The 20990-nt window shown below is 37.1% G+C and overlaps 2 protein-coding genes across 2 annotated transcripts in view; both read left to right on the top strand.

The window, feature by feature from the left end:
• The window catches only part of CNTN5 (contactin 5), a 1102248-nt gene that overhangs the window by 875030 nt on the left and 206228 nt on the right, over positions 1-20990 (top strand). The gene's annotated exons all lie outside the window — the stretch shown is intronic.
• On the top strand, positions 17485-19826 carry LOC112840500 (mitochondrial glutathione transporter SLC25A40-like). Its single transcript, XM_025893951.2, has 2 exons — positions 17485-17550; positions 18983-19826. Exons 1-2 carry the CDS (start codon positions 17485-17487, stop codon positions 19733-19735), a joined length of 819 nt encoding a protein of 272 aa, XP_025749736.1. The 3' UTR covers positions 19736-19826.

The following is a 20990-nucleotide window of genomic DNA, read 5'->3' as shown; positions in this document are numbered from 1 at the left end:
TAAAGTAAATAAAATAGTATATAACACTGACAACCTGTCAGTGTTATTTAAATAATTATTATATAGTATATGTGTTATGGTAAACTGAAAATTATATTTGTACACTGCAATGTTATGTGTGAATTATTCTACCTTAGTTCTGTTTTCCCTAGTTATGTTTAAAAATGGGTCTAACACTGAGGCATAATTTCCTTGGCAACATTTGTAAAAAACACCATCCATCTCCTCCTCATTTCTAAACAAGTTTAGAAACACCAGGTTAAACCATTAAACCCACTTTTTATATCAGAACCCCTTAGAACATTTGAAGAGTATTCTGATGATTAGAGCTGCTTGAAGCCTGAAAATTCTGAGCACCAGTCTCTGAGAAAAAGATTGGGTCTTCCTCCCAGCCAACTTTTGCCACTGACAAATGTGAACTAAACAGGAAAATGGAACTCACAGGGTAAAATCTAGTTTTTCAAAGAACGAAAATAGGTCTCATTTTCTCTTGGATTAGAAATTAAATACTCCATCTGTGCAGGTCTTCAATCATGCTTGGACAGAATGACAATGTGCAGATGGACTAGTTCCTGGAACAAGCCCTCTCCAATTCTAAGAGAAGAAGAGGGTGATGTCAATTAACCTCAACATTCAAGCTGTATTCTTCACCAGATTGCCGGAGATCTGATATCTATTCTTTTAATGTATTTCCCTTTTGTCCTTCAAATATATGTATTTTTTTAATGTGAGCCTGTTTCTAAACGGGCAAAAAGAATTAGCCTAAGTCATGTTTGTGCGTTCGTAGTCAGAGCTTTCAAGGGATATTCAGTGAAGCCAGAATGATACTAGAAAGGGACATCAGTAAGGAAAAAATCAAATGATGTGATTCTAGAATTTTTTTCCTCAGCAAGGCATGATCTCAACCTATAAACCTCTAAAGGCTTTTATTATCAAGCTTATTCACATTTCTGTACTTATATTTCTGGTCTTACCTTGGTACGAAAGGTGGCATTTCTATGCATCATTCTCTCTAATGATTCTCTGAATGCTTTTTCTTAAAGCTTAAAAACAACATATTTCTAAATGGTCAATTCATGTTTGATCATGAATAAATAATTTTATTAAATACTATTTTAACATCTCTTAGATCAGTATTTCATAAACCCATTCCTCAGAATATTACTATATGTTCTAATAAAAATGAATTTTCTGGTTAAACAAGTTTAGAAACACCAGGTTAAACCATTAAACCAACTTTTTATAACAGAACTCCTTGGAACATTTTATGCATTTGCTCTATGATTCTCAAAAGGGTGGTATAGTATGGATTTCTAATGCTTATTTAATTCCAGAAACTCCTTTCTTGGAATACTTATTAACAATCTGATGTAATTCACAAAATACAATTGGGAAATGCTGATCTTAGGTGATTATGTATTTTTTCCCTTTTTTTAGCCTGTGGAAGTAAAGAATTATAAAGTTACCTTATTTTGTATTTCATAATGAAGCACTCCACTTGGATCTGATGTTTAAAAACTTGATTATTCTACAGACCTCAATTTCCTGGTAACTCCTGTCTATATCTATGTATATATGTATCTCATCTATGTCTATCTATCTATCATCTATCTATCTATCTTTATCTATCATCTATCTATCATTTATCTATCTATCATCTCTATATGTATCTATCATTTATCTAATTAACTAAATAAAACTGATCCATACCTTCCTTTTTCATGTTTTTTTTGTCAAGTTTGGGTGTCAAGATTATGCTGTCAATATCAAATATTGAATTGGAGGTCCTCCCATTTGAAACATCATTTTTAAAGTTCCATTTTGTTACCAACATTTAGTTAGTCTTTTCACCTCACTGTGTGATCATGAGTTTGATGAAACATTCCTATGGAGAGTAAATGAAATTATTCCTATAAAGCACTTAAAAAATAATATGGCATATTAGCTATTGTCATTGTTACCATTCAGGGCAATGTGAGGCTAGTTTCTGTCATCAGTCATCAATCACATATGTTCTTATTGAAGAAAGTCATGTTTTTGGCATGCATTGGAATGGCATTTTCAAACCTCTGGTGCCTTTGTTCTTTGACCACTAACCTTTTGGCTCAGGAAATGCTGATAGATGTAAGCTTCTGAAGAGTGTTCTGGGAGGTGTTTGTGTGACTGGTAAGCAACATGTGTGAAGGTTTGTATTTAGATGAAAAGCATGGCTTGACAGGAGTCTCTAAGGAATCATCATTGCTTAATAGGTTTCCTTAATGACCAGTCAATTAAGAACTTGTATTTGCAAAATGCTTTGCCATCATTGTTTTTCTTTCAATTCTCTGAGCCATTACTATCATCTTACTGATGAAAGAGACAGGAAAGTGTATTGACTTGCTTTTGACTATATGGTCTGAAATTCCAGGCACTCTTGGGACTTGGGTCTCAAGAATCCTGCTGTTCTAAGCAAACAGGGGTAGGCTCTCTCAGGAGATGTACTCAAGAGACAATAGGACTAAATGTAGCCTGATAACAAACCATAAGAAGCTTTCAGGGCTTTTGGTCTGTAAAACAGTTCTGTGATTGTTCCCAAATTACTCCATTAATAGGCTTTCTCTAACAGTCATGATTTGTTTATTAAATTATTGGCCACTTTCAGAATCAGACACTGTGGAGTAGAAAAGCTTTATTTTAAGATATTCTAGCACAAGCAGAATAAAATCTAATCTTTATGTAAAAAGGGAAAACTTCATTTAGCTTCTTTGTAAACATAGTAAATCTAGCAGTTCAGATAGAAAAAAATGGACATTTTATAGCCCACAAAAGGATTTTGCATTCCTTGTGAAAGAAATAGCTATCAATAATGCTTAAAGGTATTGAGTTTGAGGCCTGGCTAAGGGTAACTCTATTATAATTTTTCTCATATAAATACCTTTTATTAAATACTGGAAGGAAATAGTCCAAAACATAGAGAGTGATTATATCTTCATGGGGAATTATATAAGATGTTTATTTTCTTCAACGTAGAGTTTAATTTATCCATTATTGCTAATGAATATCTATTATTGCTAAATTTTTTGAGTGGGAATATGCACACACACAATTTTAAATTACATTTATATTTTATCTATTATTATGAGGAGGGCTAAAACTATAGTTATAGAAAGAGTCAACTAACTTCTCAGAAAACATTCTCTCATCATTTGAAGATTTGTTCTTTAGTCTTGGATCTCGAGTTGTTAGTGACAAATGAAATAAGATTTATGTCTGTCTATAACAAATTTTGTCATTCTAAATAAACACATCACAGAATGTGTAATAACTATCCTCAGTAAGTAGATCATATTCGATGTTGAGGTAGGTACCCTTTATCCCTATACTCGGAAGAGTTTTGATCAAGAAAGGATGCTGTACTTTGTCAAATGCTTTTTCTTCATCTACTGAGAGGATCATATGATTCTTGTTCTTTCTTTTGTTAATATATTGTATCGCATTGATTGATATGCAGATGTTGAACCAACCTTGCAGCCCAGGGATATATCCTACTTGGTCGTGGTGAATAATACTTTTAACGTACTGTTGGATCCTATTGGCTAGTATTTTGGTGAGAATTTTTGCATCCATGTTCATCAAGGATATTGGTCTGTAATTCTCCTTTTTGATGGGGTCTTTGTCTGGATTGGGGATCAAGGTAATGGTGGCCTCATAAAATGAGTTTGGAAGTTTTCCTTACAATTCTATTTTTTGGAACAGTTTCAGGAGAATAGGTGTTAATTCTTCTTGAAATGTTTGGTAGAATTCCCCTGGGAAGCCATCTGGCCCTGGGCTTTTGTTTCTTGGGAAATTTTTGATGACTGCTTCAATTTCCTTAGTGGTTATAGGTCTGTTTAGGTTTTCTATTTCTTCCTGGTTCAATTTTGGTAGTTGATACATCTCTAGGAATGCACCCATTTCTTCCAGGTCATCTAATTTGCTGACATAGAGTTGCTCATAATATGTTCTTATAATTGTTTGTATGTCTTTGGGGTTGGTTCTGATCTCTCCTCTTTCATTCATGATTTTGTTGTTTTGGGTCATTTCTCTTTTCTTTTTGATAAGTCTGGCCAGGGGTTTATCAATCTTGTTAATTCTTTCAAAGAACCAGTGCCTAGTTTCATTGATCTGTTCTACTGTTCTTTTGGTTTCTATTTCCTTGATTTCTGCTCTGATCTTTATTATTTCTCTTCTCCTGCTGGGTTTAGGCTTTATTTGCTGTTCTTTCTCCATCTCCTTTAGGTGTAGGGTTAGGTTGTGTATTTGATACTTTTCTTGTTTCTTGAGAAAGGCTTGTATTGCTATATATTCTCCTCTCAGGACTGCCTTTGCTGTATCCCAAAGATTTTGATCAGTTGTGTTTTCATTTTCATTGGTTTCCATGAATTTTTTTAAAATTCTTCTTTAATATCCTGGTTGACCCATTCATTCTTTAGTAGCATGCTCTTTAGCCTCCATGTATTTGAGTTCTTTCCAGCTTTCCTCTTGTGATTGAGTTCTAGTTTCAAAGCTCTGTGGTCTGAAAATATGCAGGGAATAATTCCAATTGTTTGGTACCATTTGAGACCTGATTTGTGACCTAAGATGTGATCTATTCTGGAGAATGTTCCATGGGCACTAGAGAAGTATGTGTATTCCGTTGCTTTGGGATGGAATGCTCTGAATATGTCTGTGAAGTCCATTTGGTACAGTGTGTCATTTAAAGTCTTTATTTCCTTGTTGATCTTTTGCTTAGATGCTCTGTCCATTTCATTCAGGGGGGTGTTAAAGTCCCCCACTATTATTGTATTGTTGTCAATGTGTTTCTTCGCTTTTGTTATTCATTGCCTTATATAATTGGCTGCTCCCATGTTAGGGGCATAGATATTTAGAATTGTTAGATCTTCTTGTTGGATAGACCCTTTCAGTAGGATATAGTGTCCTTCCTCATCTCTTATTACAGTGTTTGTTTTAAAATCTGATTTGTCTAGTCTAAGGATTGCCACCCCAGCTTTCTTTTGGTGTCCATTAGCATGGTCAATGGTTTTCCACCCCCTCACTTTTAATGTGGGGGTGTCTTTGATTCTAAAATGAGTCTCTTGCAGACAGCATATTGATGGGTCTTGTTTTTTAATCCAATCTGATAGCCTGTGTTCTTTGATAGGGGCATTTAGCCCATTCACATTCAGGGTAACTATTGAACGGTATGAATTTAGTGCCATTGTATTGCCTGTAAGGTGACTGTTACTGTATATTATCTGTGTTCCTTTCTGGTCTGTGCTGCTTTTAGGCTCTCTCTTTGCTTAGAGGACCCCTTTCAGTATTTCTTGGAGGGCTGGTTTCGTGTTTGCAAATTCCTTTAGTTTTTGGTTGTCCTGGAAGATTTTTATCTCTCCTTCAATTTTCAATGACAGCCTAGCCGGATATAGTATTCTTGGCTGCATATTTTTCTCGTTTAGTGCTCTGAAGATCTCATGCCAGTCCTTTCTGGCCTGCCAGGTCTCTGTGGATAGGTCTGTTGCCAATCTAATGGTTCTACCATTATAGGTTACATAACTCTTCTCTCGAGCTGCTTTCAGGATTTTCTCTTTGTCTCTGAGACTCGTAAGTTTTACTAATAGATGTCGGGTTGTTGACCTATTTTTATTGATTTTGAGAGGGGTTCTCTGTGCCTCCTGGATTTTTTTTTAATAATTTTTTATTTTTATGTTTATCACCATACGCCTCCTGGATTTTGATGCCTGTTTCCTTCCCCACATTAGGGAAGTTCTCTGCTATAATTTGCCCCAATATTCCTTCTGCCCCTCTCTTTCTTCTTCTTCTGGGATCCCAATTATTCTAATGTTGTTTCGTCTTATCGTATCACTTATCTCTCGAATTCTGCCCTTGTGAACCAGTATTTGTTTATGTCTCTTTTTCTCAGCTTCTTTATTTCCATCATTTGGTCTTCTATATCCCCGATTCTCTCTTCTACCTCATTTATCTTAGCAGTTGGTGCCCCCATTTTTTATTGCACCTCATTAATAGCCTTTTTGATTTCGATTTTGTTAGATTTTAGTTATTTCTACAGGAAGGGTTTCTCTAATAAATTCCATGCTTTTTTCAAGCCCACTAGTATCTTTAAAATCATGATTCTGAACTCTAGGTCGGACATCGTCCTAATGTCCGTATTGAGTAGGTCCCTGGCTGACGGTAGTACTTCTTGTTCCTTTTGCTGAGGTGATTTTTTTCGTCTTGTCATTTTGTCCAGAGGAGAATAGATGAACGAGAGAATAAAGTGCTAACAGGTTAACAATGTCCCCAGCAAATATACTCTAAACAAATCAGAAAAGACCTGAAACCAGGGGAAAAGAAAGAGAAAGAAAAAAGAAAGAGAAAAAAAAAAAGAAAAAGATAAAAACAAACAAAAACAGAATAAAACAAAACAAAAAAAAACAGAATATGATCAAATATGATCAGGCTAGTGCATAGATCAGTGCCACACACTAGATTTTGTGTGTAGTTTGGTCTGTTAGAAGAAAGTGCCTCCTATAATTTTAAAGAAAGAAAGACTTATATATGTACAAAATAAGGGTTAATACAATGAAGGGATGGAAGATGACTCTAAAGATGAAAATTATAAAAGATTTTATAAAGGGAATTGATAAGAAGCTGAAAAAATAAAGACGAAGATTAAAAAAAAAAGAAAAAATAGGGAGAGAATGTGATCAGGCAGGAGACTAAAACAAAGCCATACACTAGTGATTTAGGGTATATTTTGATCTGTTAGAAGATATTGTATCTCAAAATTTTAAAGAGAGAACAACTTATATATATATGCCATAAATAAGGGTATCTACTACGAAGGGATAGACTATGACTCTAAAAATGAAAAATAATTTTTTTTTTCAAAAAGGGATTGATAAGATGTTGGTTGAAAAAGGAAAAAAGAAAAAGTCAAAAAAAAAAACAGTTAAAAAAATTAACTTTGAAAAACTAATGAATCATGGTAAAAAGCCATGAATTCTATGTGCAGTAATTCCCTAGCACTGGAGTTCTCCCGTTCTCCTTGATCGGTAAACTTGGTTTTGGCTGGCTGTTCGTGCTGATCTTCTGGGGCAAGGGCCTGTTGCCGTGGTTCCCAAATGTTTTTGCGGGAGGCGGAATTGCCCCGCCTTTGTCGGTCGGTGCTAAGCAATCTGCTTGGGTTTGCTCTCGGGAGGGAGCTTTTGTTCCCTGCAAGCTTTCTGTACAGCTTTGGAGGATGAGAGTGAAAATGGTGGCCTCCCAATCTCCACCCGGAAGAGCCCTGAACTTGGGGCCCCGTTCCTCAGTGCGCCCCCAGAGAAAAGCAGTCACTCCCGTGTCCCTGGTCTCCAGCCGCACTCCGTGCCCACCCGGCCTGTGACCGAGCGTTTCTATCCCTGGCACCTGTCTCGGTGTGGAGTCTCCAAACCCAGCAGATCCCTGCGGTGGGCTCCCACGCCGCTCCTCCTGGGGGAGCAAGGGGAGTCTCCCCGGATCTGGCGCTTGTTGGGTCCCTGCTGGAGGAGCAGTGGCTCGACTGGGCCGCAGATCACAGTTTATGGCAACCCCGAGCTGAGAGCCCACGCCTCAGCTCTGTCTCTGCAGCTGGCTTCCCTGCTCTGATACCTGGGAGCTCTGCCACTCTCAGGCATCCCTGGTCTTTCTGTGACCCCGAGAGTCCTGAGAACACACTGTCCCACGAGTGTTCCACCCCCTGCTTAGCCACTGGAGCGACTTCCCTCAGTGGAGCCAACTTCTAAAAGTTCCCATTTTGTGCTCCACGGCTCTATCACTTGCCAGAACTGGCTGACGGAGGCCCCCTCCCCCACCATCTATCCTCTTGAATATCGCCTCAGATTCACTTCTCCGCACGTCCTACCTTCCAGTAAGTGGTCGCTTTTCTGTTCAGAGAGTTGTTGCTATTCTTCTCTTCGATCTCCTGTTGAGTTCGTAGGTGTTCAGAATGGTTTGATCCCTATTCAGCTGAATTCCTGAGACCAGACGAAATCCAGGTCTCCTACTCTTCCACCATCTTGCTCTGCTCCCAGGCAGTTCCACATTTTTACGCATCAAAAAGCTTAGATGATTTCCTCTGCCTTTTAATGCCTTCACACCAATGAGAGAAAGGGATGAGCACTTCTGATCTTTTTCTATACCTCTTCAAAAATGAGGCATGGCAGGGCGCCTGGGTGGCTCAGTGGATTGAGTGACAGACTCTTGATTTAGGCTCAGGTCATGATCTCCTGGTCCTGGGATCAAGCCCTGCATTGGGCTCATGCTCAGTGGGGGAGTATGCTTGAGAATTCTCTCTCTCTCCCTCTGCCTCTCCCCCCACTTGCATGTACTCTCTCTCACTCTCTCTAAAATAAATAAATCTTAAAAAAGAGAGAGAGAGAGATGAGGAGTAGCTTATCTGATTGTTGATACCAGTGAAAGCCAGACATGCACTGAGTATCTGTTCTCATGTCTCATGGTAACTTGCCTCAGTTCTGCACCCTTAGGTTTAATGAATTTGAGATCTATATCCTACCTACACTTATAGGTTAAACCTGTATCAGCTGGATCAGCCTCTAATTCTATCAGTTCTGTTGAAAGCCTTGCTTTGTGCTTATATTGCCACCATATTCTCCAACTCAGCTCTGCTAAGGAGCATTACATTTTTTGAGAAAAAAAATTGTTATGTTATGTTATGTTATGTTGTTTTAGTATTCGTGTTCTTTGACCCCTTTCACTCTATTCTTTACCTTTATACTCTTCACCTGAACCCAAAGAAAATGAATAATAGAATTTGGATGCCAAACCTTACCCTGAATTTGTAAAGATCTGTCATCCTCCAAAGAGTATTAATTTCAATTGTGGTAGTAAGTAGGAAAGCCTGAATACAATCAGGCTTTCTAGAAAAAAAGCTGATTGCTGACACTTGGGTCCTCATTTGGCTCCTAGTGCATATTTCTCAATTGTTTAAACCTGGATAGAAAATGATATGTGTTTGGTATCTTAGAAATGTTCCACTAAATTTTTAAAAATCAATTTCTTATAAATAAAGCCTTTCCAAATTATAACTTTTTAAAACCTTCATCGCTTTCCTTCTCTCTTCTGGAAAGTGCCAATTTTAGTAACTTTTTAACTCATTCATAGGCTCTCGTATTTGTTTTTAACAATACCTTATCCATATACTCATGATTTTTTTTTTCTGCAAAAGACCTTATTTCCATTTAGTCAGCTACTTGGGAGGGCTCCAGGATGTTTAAAAAGCGGCCTAGTAGCTACAGGAAAAGGCCAGGCAAAAGCCCTGCCACCGAGGGGTATGCAAGAAGCGCCCCTCAAAGACTGCTGGTTTGGAGGCTCCTAATCATGCTTAAAGGTGAACCTTTCAAAGAGATACTCACCCAGCACAGCCTGGGGGCCAGCCTGGGGGGAACAGTTAGTCAGGTGTTGGCCATCTTCTTTTTTAAAAGTTTTTATTTAAATTCCAGTTAGTTAACCTACAAGGTAATATTATTTTCAGGTGTAAATATAGTGATTCAACTTTTCCATACAACACCCGTTGTTCACCACAAGTACACCCCTTAATCCCTATCACCTATTTAATCCATCCCCCGTCCACCTCCCCTCTGGTACCTATCAGGTTTTTTTGTAGTTAAGAGTCTGTTTTTTTTTTTTTTAAGATTTTATTTATTTATTTGACAGAGAGAGACACAGTGAGAGAGGGAACACAAGCAGGAGGAGTGGGAGAGGGAGAAGCGAAGCAGGCTTCCTGCAGAGCAGGAAGCCCGATGCGGGGCTCGATCCCAAGACCCTGGGATCATGACCTGAGCCGAAGGCAGACGCTTAACGACTGAGCCACCCAGGCGGCCCAAGAGTCTGTTTCTTGATTTGCCTCTCTCTCTTTTGTTTTCCCTTTTGCTTTTTGTTTTGTTTCTTAAATTCTACATATGAGTGAGATCATATGGTATTTGTTTTTCTCTGCCTGACTTACTTTGCTTAGGATAATGCTCTCTAGCTCCATCCCTGTCATTGCAAATGGCAGGATTTAATTCTTTTTAACCTGGGCAATATTCCAGTGTGTGTGTGTGTGTGTGTAGACACATATATACACATAAATCACATCTTCTTTATCCATTCATCACTTGATGGACGATTGGGCTATTTCCATAATTTGGCTATTGTAAATAATGCTGCTATAAACAAGGTGCATGTATCCATTTGAATTACTATTTTTTTTTTATTTGTGTAAATACCCAGTAGTGAACTGCTGGAGCATAGGGTAGGTCTATTTTTAACTTTTTGAGGAACCTCCTTACTGTTTTCCAAAGTGGCTATACCAGTTTGCATTTCCACCAACAATGAAAGAGGGTTCCCCTTTCTCCATACCCTCACCAACACCTGTTGTTTCTAGTGTTGTGGACTTTAGCCATTCTGACATGAGTGGGGTGATACCTCATTGTAGCTTTGATTTGTATTTCCCTGAAAATCAATAACGTTGAGCATCTTCTTCAGGTGTCTATTAGCCACCTGTGTGTGTTCTTTGGAAAAACGTCTAGAGGTCTTTTTAAATCAGATTATGTGGGGTTCCCTTATCAGACATATAATTTACAAATATCTTCCATTTAGTAGGTTGCTTTTTTGTTTTGTTGGTGGTTTCCCCACTGAGCAAAAGCTTTCTATTTTGGTATAGTCCTGATAGTTTAATTTTGCTTTTGTTTCCCTTGTCTGAAGAGACATATCTAAAATAATGTTTCTATGGTTGATGTCAAAAAAATTACTACCTATGTTTTCTTGCAGTTTTGTGGTTTCAGGTCTCACATTGAGGTCTTTAATTCATTCTGAGTTCATTTTTGTGTATGGTTAAAAAAGTGGTCCAGTTCTATTCTTTTCCATGTAGCTGTCCAGTTTTCCTTGCACTATTTGTTGAAGATATTCATTATGGTATTGATTTGCATTTCCCTATAAATTATTGATGTTGAGCATCTTTTCATGTACCTTTTGGTCATTTGTATGTTTTCTTTAGAGAAATGTCAATTTATGTCCTCTGCCCATTTTTTAACTGGATTGTTTGTTTTTCTGATATCAACTTGTGTGCGTTCTTTATATATTTTGGATTTGAACCCCTTATCAGTTATATCATTTGCAAATATCTTCTCCCATTGGCTTTTTATTTTGTTGATTGTTTCCTTTGATATGCAAAAGATTTTTACTTTGAAACAGTTCCATATATTTGTTTGTGGGTTTTTTTTGCTTTTGTTCTTGCCTGAGAAGACAGATCCAAAAAAATAGTGCTCAGACTGATGTCTAAGAGCTTGCTGCCTATGTTTCCTTCTAGGAATTTTATGGTCTCTCGTCTTACATTTAAATTTTTAATCCATTTTGAGTTTGCTTTTGTGTACAATATAAGAAAGTGGTCCAGTTTTATTCTTTTACATTTAGTTGTCCAGTTTTTCCAACACCATTTATTGAAGAGATTAATTTTCCCCATTGTATGTACTTTCTGCTTATATTATTTTTAAATTCCATAAAATCAATACTAAGATTGATTAGTTTAGATTTTATCTTATAATGTATGTAGCTATAAGCTATGTTTGATTTTTGAAAGCTTATTTTTTTTTAAAGATTTTATTTACTTATTTGACAGAGAGAGAGAGAGAAAGAGCGTAAGCAGGGGGAGCGGCAGAGGGAGAGGAAGAAGTGGGTTCCTCAATGTGAGCTCAATCCCAGGACCCTTGGATCACAACCGGAGCCAAAGGCAGGCACTTAACTGACTGAGCCACGCAGGACCCCAAAAATTTTATTTTTGAAAATGTCTTTCAAATAGAACTATTTTATAGGTCCACCAATATAAAAAAAAATGTCAGAGAATCCATAAGTATGTCAAAAATTCTGTAATTTTGGGGTGCCTGGGTGGCTCAGTCCATTAGGCATCTGCCTTCAACTTAGGTCATGATCCCAAGGTCCTGGAACTGAGCCCCACATTGGGCTCCCTGCTTAGCTGGGAGCCTGCTTGCTCTCTTGCTCCTCCTGCTTGTGTGCTCTCTTTCTCTGTCAAATAAATAAATAAATAAAACATTTTTTAAAAGTAAATTTTTAAAAATTCTGTAATTTTAATTATTCTTTTGTGTCTTTAGTCTCTCTCAAAATTGTCCTAATTTGGATTATAAATTTTATGATCAGTCTCCATTTACATGGAATACTAAGAAAATCTGTAGAAGGTGATGAACACAAGCAGAACAGTTAAGAAAACAGAATTTAACTACTTGGCTACATTTGGCAAGGCTTTTTATCTAAACTTTGTAAAAAAAAAAAGACATATTAATGGAATTGTATTGTTATGGACTGAATGTTTGTGAGCTCTGCAAAAATCCATATATTAAAGGCCTAACCTGCAATGTTATGGTATTTGGAGGTGGGGCCTTTGGGAGATAATCAATCAGGTTTAGATGAGGTCATAAGGAAGTGGTCCCTATGATGGGAATAGTGTCCTTATAAAAAGAGGAAGAAAAGCCAGAGCTGTCTCTCTCTATCATGTGAGGATACAGTGAGAGGATGGATATCTGCAAGCCAGGAAAAGCGCCCTCTCTAAGAACCAAATCTGCAAGCACCTTGATCTTGGATTTCCCAGCCTCTAAAACTGAGAAAATTAATGTCTGTTGTTTAAGCCACATAGTCTATGATACTTTGTTATAGCAGTCTGAATTGACTTAAACCTGCATTTTAAAATGAATATAGTTGCATGTAATTATACTTGTATATGTAAATGAACATTATTCTCATTCAACAGTGTAAGTGGAGTTCTTGATAAATATATTGTACATACTGTGTTCTAGATACTGTCTTAGGCACTGGGAAAACAACAATGAGTGAGAGACAAAAATCCTCATCCTCCCTGAGTTTGCATTCTAGTCTCTGTATGGAGGAGTTGAGAGAGGCAGACAATAGGCAACACAAAATTAAATATGGAGCATATTTTATTATAATAAGTGCTAAGGGAAAAAAAATAGGGAAGAATAGAGAAGCCTGAGTAGAGGGGATCATGTTTTTAGATGCATTGGCCAAGGCAAGTATTACTGAGAAGGTTCTGAAGGCAGAAGCAGGAAGACCAAGCAAGACACTGTTATGATAATCCAAAGACTATGGGGAATTGGCTTATGCTATAGCAGCAGATGTAAAGAGAAGTAATCAAATTCCAGATTTATTTTATTTATTTATTTCTTTAAAGATTTTATTTATTTATTTGACAGAGAGAGACACAGTGAGAGAGGGAACACAAGCAGGGGGAGTGGGAGAGGGAGAAGCAGCCTCCCCACTGAGCAGGGAGCCCGACGTGGGGCTCAATCCCAGGAATCTGGGATCATGACCTGAGCCGAAGGCAGATGCTTAACGACTGAGCCCCCCAGGCGCCCCCCAGATTTATTTTAAATGTACAACCAGTCAGTAGGATTTGCCCATGGATTTTAATGTGGGATATAAGAGAAGGAGAGTTCAGGTCCACTTTAGCTGAGGATGTAGAAGAATAGTACTAACATTTTATTGAAATGAGCCAAGACATCAGGGAGAACAGTCTTCAGGAAGAATCAGCTAATATCCATTAGCATCTGAGTCTGAGGAGAGATCCAGTCTGGATATACAAATCTGGGATTTATCTTTAAATTGATCTATGGGATCAAGGGAGAGTTGCCTAGATTGTCTTTAGAACAATAGTTCTAGATGAAATCATGCAAGGAGAATGTAGAAAGAAAAGAGATATTCAAAAACTATGCTTTGTGGAATTCCAACATTTAGAGTTTAGGGAGATGAGGAGAAACCAATATAGGGGATGAGACTAGGTAGACAAAGAAGTAGGAAGAAAACTGAGCATATTCATGCCCTGGAAGCATAGTGAGGGATGTGTGTCAAAGAGGAGGGAGTAATCATTGTGCCAAATATGGCACAACAAGTAGGATGAAGAAGGATTTAATAACGTGGAATTCATCAGTCACCTTGTTGGTAGCAGTGTTAGTGTCATATTTGGAGGAAAGACACCCTTTAAGGAGTTTAAGAGGAAGAGAGGAAAGAAATAGGAGATGGAAAAGATAGAACACGAATTTAAGGAGTTTTGCTGAAAAGAGAGGCAGAAAAGTAGGACAACAGGGAAAGGAACAAGTAGAATTGAGAGGTATTTTATGTTTTAAATAGGAGAGAGAGATAGCAATATATTTATAGACTAATAAGAAAGAACCAGTAGAGAGGATGAAACTGATAGTGCAAAAGAGAGGAGTATTGCCAGAGTAATGCCCTTGACTTGGTGAGGAGGGTGAAGTGAAGGGAATGGGATCTGTGGTCTTGGTCAAGAGCAGGGGCAATGAAGACACAGTAACAGAAAAGAAGGCAGAACTTAGGATCCAGAAGGAAGGGAGTAATATGAAATATGTCATTTCATCAGATTAGAGTAGGGCTACAGAATGACATTTGGGAACGGTGTGGGGAAAATTTTGAAATAATCATTTAGAAAAGTAGAGACCAGGTAGGTCTAAGGACCCACTTAAGATGGAGCATTATGGACTTAAGGTGACATCAATTGTCCAGTTTTTGTGTTTTACTCCAGTTATGTTCAATTTGGTGGAAAATGGCAAAGAATTCATGGTTAACTGGATTTAACCAGAAATGGAATTTGTGTATGGGTATAATAAAATGAAAGAGGGGACAGGGCTGTGTTCATAAAAAACTGATTGTGATGAATGATCATATATCTATCTAAACTGGAAGAGGAGGAATGTGAGGGGTAGTAAGAAGGTGGTAGGATCAAAATATTGTAGATAATCTATGCAGTTGAAAGAGTGTAGGAATTTTAGAGGGATTGAGCTGGAACGATAAATGGTGCTCCTAGGGTTGTTTTCTTGAAATTGGAATTCGGTGGAACTGAAAGTCCCTAGATGATTATTGTAGTGAAGATTTCTGATCCCAAAGTGCAAGCCATCTAATGAGTACCCCTTTGGGAGAATGCTGCTTATCTAGATTTACTCGTGGGGCAAACTACCTGGTACAAATATTTTGTACAATTCTCAGTGGTTTCCCTACATTAATTTAAGTAGATGTTACCAATTTAGTTTCTTCACTTTTCTTCTCACACTGGGTCCTTAAATCTGTTCCAGCTATGCCTGCTTCCTAGATTTTATTAAATAGTCTGAGCAATTTGGAAAGAAATGTTTTTCATCAACTCAAAGTAAATGAGTATATTATTTCCAGAAAAGATTGACTGCAACTTAAATTTTTTTGTGTATGTAAAGTTTTGAAATATCTTCCACCACATTATAATAGGTTTGGGTGTCTTAGCTTCCTGGGTATAATATGTCTTTATTCCTATGTGAAAAGCTCTTGGCAGGTGGTTAAAACCAGTCCTGTGGCCTCAGCTCTATTTAATAATATGTTTGTCAGAATTCTCTCTTGATCCTATCTGCTGGTTTTTCTGAAACTCTTAACCCTTCTAACCACATCTTCTGTAGCCATTATTTTATTCCTGGAGGAAATGAGCGATCTTTAGTCTTGACCCTCTAAGTGAAATCACCAATCAGGCTTCTACCAGCCTCTGCCCTGGGTGTGACTTGGCCACTTGCCTGAATTGTTGTGACTTCTACAGCTTCTCATTTATCTCCTTTTCCTCCTTAACCCCAAAGGTTTCTTTTCAGCTCATGCTGTTTTTTTAGGTAATGGTCTTGCAACAAGGATCATTGTATTCTGTGAAGTTAAGGTAGCAATATTAGTAAGCAGAGATACAGATGCCTTAAGGTGATCTGCTTAAAGCTGGAAGGCTAATGACTGGCAGAGGCAGACCTGGAATTCAAGTCTCCTGTAACCTGTTCCAAGCATTTTTTAATTCATTTACTGCCAAGAAACAAAACAAATAAACACACACACATACACACACACACATACACACACACCCTAAAAAAACCCACTTATCTCTAGGCACAGAAAAAGTGAACCTAATTTCAGTATGCTACGGAAGCAGGGTGGTCTAATTAGGCTGATGGAGCACTGATGGAAGGTACCTAGTGTATAATCAATAATAATCTATTGGGTGAAAAGAATTAAGTCATCATTCCCTGTGATTTTTCTTCAGTGAATACTACATTCAGGGAAAGACTACTACTACTTTCCCTAAATGCATCTGAATGTCTTCAGTACTACAAATAGCTGTCAGAAGTTTTTGCACTGTTTTTAATGTTCACTTGTTTTTATTATTAATCAATGACTATTTTTGAATCACTACTCTATACAAGTAACATCATCTATAATATAAAATTCTTTATTTTTTTTTTTTGAGAGAGAGAGAGAGAACACAGTGGGGGGGGGGTAGACAGAATCTTAAGCAGGCTCCATGCCCACCACAGAACCCAATGCAGGGCTGTATCTCAGAACCCTGAGATCATGAGCTGAGCCGAAATCAAGTCAGCCAACTGAGCCACCCTGGCACCCCTATAATATAAAACCCTTTAAAGTAGGTTATAACATTCCTTTTTTACAGCTGAGGAAACTAAAATTCAGAATGGTTAAGTAATTTGTCAAAGGTCAGAGATTAAGGATTTCTTGCATCCTCCTGCATGTCCATGCCCTTCCCAAAGAACAAGATGGCTATCATGAAGACATGGATTGTTTTCATCCATAATGCATTAATTTTTAATGGCTTAGCCACAAAAAATTCTCATAAAAATAAGCATAAAAAGAAGTAATAAAAATGTAATTTTCCATTGCATCTGATTTATAAGAAACAATTAGGGATCGGAGTAACTGAACAAACATTCTAAAATTAGAATCCAACTAGAATTTCATATAATCGAAATCTAATCAGCAAAATCATGTACATGATATTTAGAATGTTGCCAGTTTCTCTTGTCACAGGATTGCGCATTAACATTATTAGATAGCAAATCTGCACAATCAGTTAAAAATCATTCAGTCAGAATTGCAGACTAAGTTAAATATTACTTATGATTTCCTGGATAATGTTTCCCTGGATTACAAATACTTTAAAAATATTCATTTTTAAACATGAGGTTATGTAATATCTTTGATGATAATCTATTCATTTTAAATTTTCTTTTATTTTTAAGATTTTATTTATTTATTTGAGAGAGAGAATGAGATAGAGAGAGAGCATGAGAGGGGTTAGGGTCAGAGGGAGAAGCAGACTCCCTGCAGAGCAGGGAGCCTGATGCAGGACTCGATCCCGGGACTCCAGGATCATGACCTGAGCCGAAGGCAGTCACCCAACCAACTGAGCCACCCAGGCGCCCCTCATTTTAAATTTTCAAAATGCCATTTACTTAGTCAAATATTAGGAAATACTGCTATTTATTATCTTATCCCCAAATTGGCCAAACTGTATGACAAATAATAAATCAGATTTAATTGTTTTGATTCACATTATATTCATTGTCTAAAAGAAATGATAAAGATTTCTGAACTCTATAGACAATTATAAAAGCAACATGACTTTACTGATCAAATGGCATGAATACTAGCCTTTTCTCCTTGGCCAATAAACACATCCACCTGGAAAATGGACACACGGTTTTGGTAAGTGTAAAAGTCTTTGCTGAGGAAAAGCTATGCCAAAATATTTTATCTGGTGTCAGTGGTGACTATATTTTCTAGCATCAAAATATTTAAATATTTTAAAGAAGCTAACTGATAATTTCATAATAACATATAAATTATATTTTATGATAGCTTTTGCTCAAATATGGAAGAGTAGCAAGCAATAAAATATCTAGTGCACGTAGGATTCCCATCTGTCAGGCACAAGTCTATTTAAAATGGAAATGCTTGTCACTGAAGTATTACTTAATAATTTGATTATATTCTAAACATAGGAATTTTAGTATGCTTATTAAATAAATGTTACCACTTATCCCCTAACATGTATTAGTTGAAACAGGATAAAAAACAATAAGGTCCCCATAATGATATATTGCTAGTGTATAATAAAGTATCAAGATTGAATGAGAGAAAAAAATAAAACTCATTATTTATGTATTATATAATTGCAGATACTGAAAATCAAAAGAATATGTGGATAAATTTCTAGAAATAAGAGCTTAGCTTCGTTGTAGTTCTGTATAATAATGAGAGCAAATAGTTGCAAAATAAAAATGTTTTAAAAAGATACGATTTCATGTTAAAAAATTTTTCTAAAGATTTTATTTATTTATTTGAGAGAGTGATAACGAGGCAGAGAGAGCATGAGCAGCGGGGAAGAGGGAAAAGCAGGCTCCCTGCTGATCAGGAAGCCCTACATGGGGCTCCATCCCAGGACCCTGGGACCATGACCTGAGCTGAAGGCAGTTCCTTAACCGACTGGGCCACCCAGGCACCCCTCATATAAAATTTTTTTTAAATTCTGAACCTTGAAATAATCTAATCAAAATGAGTAAGCTTTTATTGAAGGAAAATAATAACTTTTTTTCCAGAGGCATTAAAGAAATTCCAAGTAAATGTGACATATACTGTTCACAAATTGAAAAACTAAATTTTATAAAGATAATTCCAATCAATATTGCAACAATGTTTTTACATCAGTCATGGATTTTTGCTTTTGCTTTTGTGGAACTTGACAAGCAATTCCAGAAATTATATGAAAATATAAAAAATCAAGAGTTGTAAAGATTTACATGAAGAAAAAGAAGGTGGGGAACTTGGCATATTAAATATGATGTTAATATAATATAGTCTTATTCTGAAAAGGTTATAGAATTTAGATAATGAAATCCTGACATAAATCGGCTTATAGACAAATGGAACAAAATAGAGAGACCAAAAACAGATGCACATATTTGTGGATACTTAAGGCAAAGGTGACATTGGAAATCAGTGGAAAATTTAAAAAATGTGAGAAAAAGAGAGCCTCCTTGCCCTTCGACCATGTGAGGATACAAGAAGAAATCAGAGACCCTGATCTGGGACTTCCAGCCTCCAGAAATGTGGGATATAAGTTTCTGTCATCTACAAGGATGCCTTTTTGAAAATTGTTCGAAATGAGGGCATTAAATCCATGTGGAGTGGCCTTCCCCCTACCTTAGTGATGGCAGTTCCTGCCACAGTTATTTATTTTACCTGCTATGATCAATTATCTGCTCTCCTGAGATCAAAATTAGGAGAAAATGAAAGTTGTATACCAATTATTGCCGGATTTGTTGCCAGATTAGGTGCAGTAACTGTGATAAGTCCATTAGAATTGATTAGAACCAAGATGCAATCTAAGAAGTTTTCTTACAAAGAATTGCATCAATTTGTCAGCAAGAAAGTATCTGAAGATGGTTGGATTTCCCTTTGGAGAGGCTGGATTCCTACTGTTCTTAGAGATGTACCATTCTCAGCAATGTACTGGTATAACTATGAAGTTTTAAAGAAGTGGTTGTGTGCGAAATCTGGTTTATACGAACCAACATTTATGATCAACTTTACTTCAGGGGCATTGTCTGGTTCTTTTGCAGCTGTTGCAACTTTGCCATTCGATGTGGTAAAAACACAAAAGCAGACTCAACTTTGGACATATGAAAGTCATAAAATTTCTATGCCTTTGCCTATGTCAACCTGCACTATCATGAAGAACATTGTTGCTAAGAATGGATTTGCAGGATTATTTACAGGCCTCATTCCCCGTTTAATTAAAATTGCTCCTGCTTGTGCTATTATGATCAGTACCTATGAATTTGGGAAGGCTTTCTTCCAAAAGCAAAATGCTCGAAGACAAAAATACTAGTGATGCTGTTTCAACTTGAATAAACAACCAAAGCAAAATAGTAAGATGGAGACTCTTAGGCAAAAACCCTTTCACTATTATCTTAAAATGGTTTTATATATTTCTTTCTTATGATTTAAATGAGCAGTAATTTCTACTTTGCCTCTGAATCATAACCCTAATTTTAAAATAAATTCTGTTACTCTGATTTTTGAGATATTGAAAAAGATATTCCAGAAGTCACACCATTAAGTGTTCCTGTAAAGAAAAGAAAAAGTATTCCTTAGCACTGAAAGTGATAATCTCTGAGAGTTTGATATTATAGATTTTGGTATAACATCATTGGGAATGCGTCAGATATATCAGAACATTTTGAATTGTGTGCTGAATGATGTGCAGAGTCTAGAAGAAAAATTCCTGTCTCTAACACACACTTAAATCATGCACATGGATATTTAAGTGTTCCAACAAAGTAGATAATAGATGGCAGTCTTTAAATAACATTATTCGCATTTACCTAATTACCTATTAGATTTTCTTTAATTCAAATGCAGTAGTTTTTTTATTTTACGCCTCCCGTTGCTGTGATAAGGCTTCACCAGTATTAGGATTTCTCTGCCTAAAGGTATGGTTGTTTTATCTTTATGAACCAGAATATAACTCTTTATGTGATAAAGATATTTTTGGTGACTAAAGACTCTGTATTATCTACTGTTTCTACAAGAGAGAAGGAGTCTTTACTGATTGTGTTAAATGTTTGGCAGAGTGAATCTTGGGTGTGCACTGGAAAACCACATTATATTTAGAGTAGTAAAAAGAACGTTTCAGCCTGGGAAGGGCCCTGGTTTCAGCTGTCTTGGAATCCAGGTATCACTGTTTGTGGAGCTCTCGAGGTCACACCTATTCTCGTTTTCTAACAACACTGAAATTAACACAGTATAAGCCACAAGTACTTCCACGGTGTCCCTTGATTTTACACATCTCATGTTAGTATGCTACATCAAGAGACTAAAGAGGCGGCGGGGGCGGAGCAAGATGGCAGAGGAGTAGGAGACCTAGATTTCGTCTGGTCTCAGGAATTCAGCTGAATAGGGATCAAACCATTCTGAACACCTACGAACTCAACAGGAGATCGAACAGGAGAGTAGCAACAACTCTCTGAACAGAGAAGTGACCACTTACTGGAAGGTAGGGCGTGCGGAGAAGTGAATCCGAGGCGATATTCGGGAGGATAGACGGCGGGGGAGGGGCCTCCGCCGGCCGCTTCTGGCAAGTG

Source organism: Callorhinus ursinus, unplaced genomic scaffold (genome assembly GCF_003265705.2).
Source record: "Callorhinus ursinus isolate GAN/ISIS: 27379988/994484 unplaced genomic scaffold, GSC_fseal_2.0 scaffold19, whole genome shotgun sequence".
Taxonomy (NCBI): domain Eukaryota; kingdom Metazoa; phylum Chordata; class Mammalia; order Carnivora; family Otariidae; genus Callorhinus; species Callorhinus ursinus.
Note: the sequence above shows the minus strand (reverse complement) of the source record. Positions and strands in the feature narration are given on the sequence as shown.

What these genes read in the sequence shown, in the direction of transcription:
- LOC112840500 (XM_025893951.2), top strand. Translation starts at nt 17,485, where the DNA reads ATGAATACTAGCCTTTTCTCCTTGGCCAATAAACACATCCACCTGGAA. An exon ending in AAAATGGACACACGGTTTTG is followed by an intron (nt 17,551 to 18,982) that starts GTAAGTGTAAAA and finishes GTCATCTACAAG; the next exon opens with GATGCCTTTTTGAAAATTGT.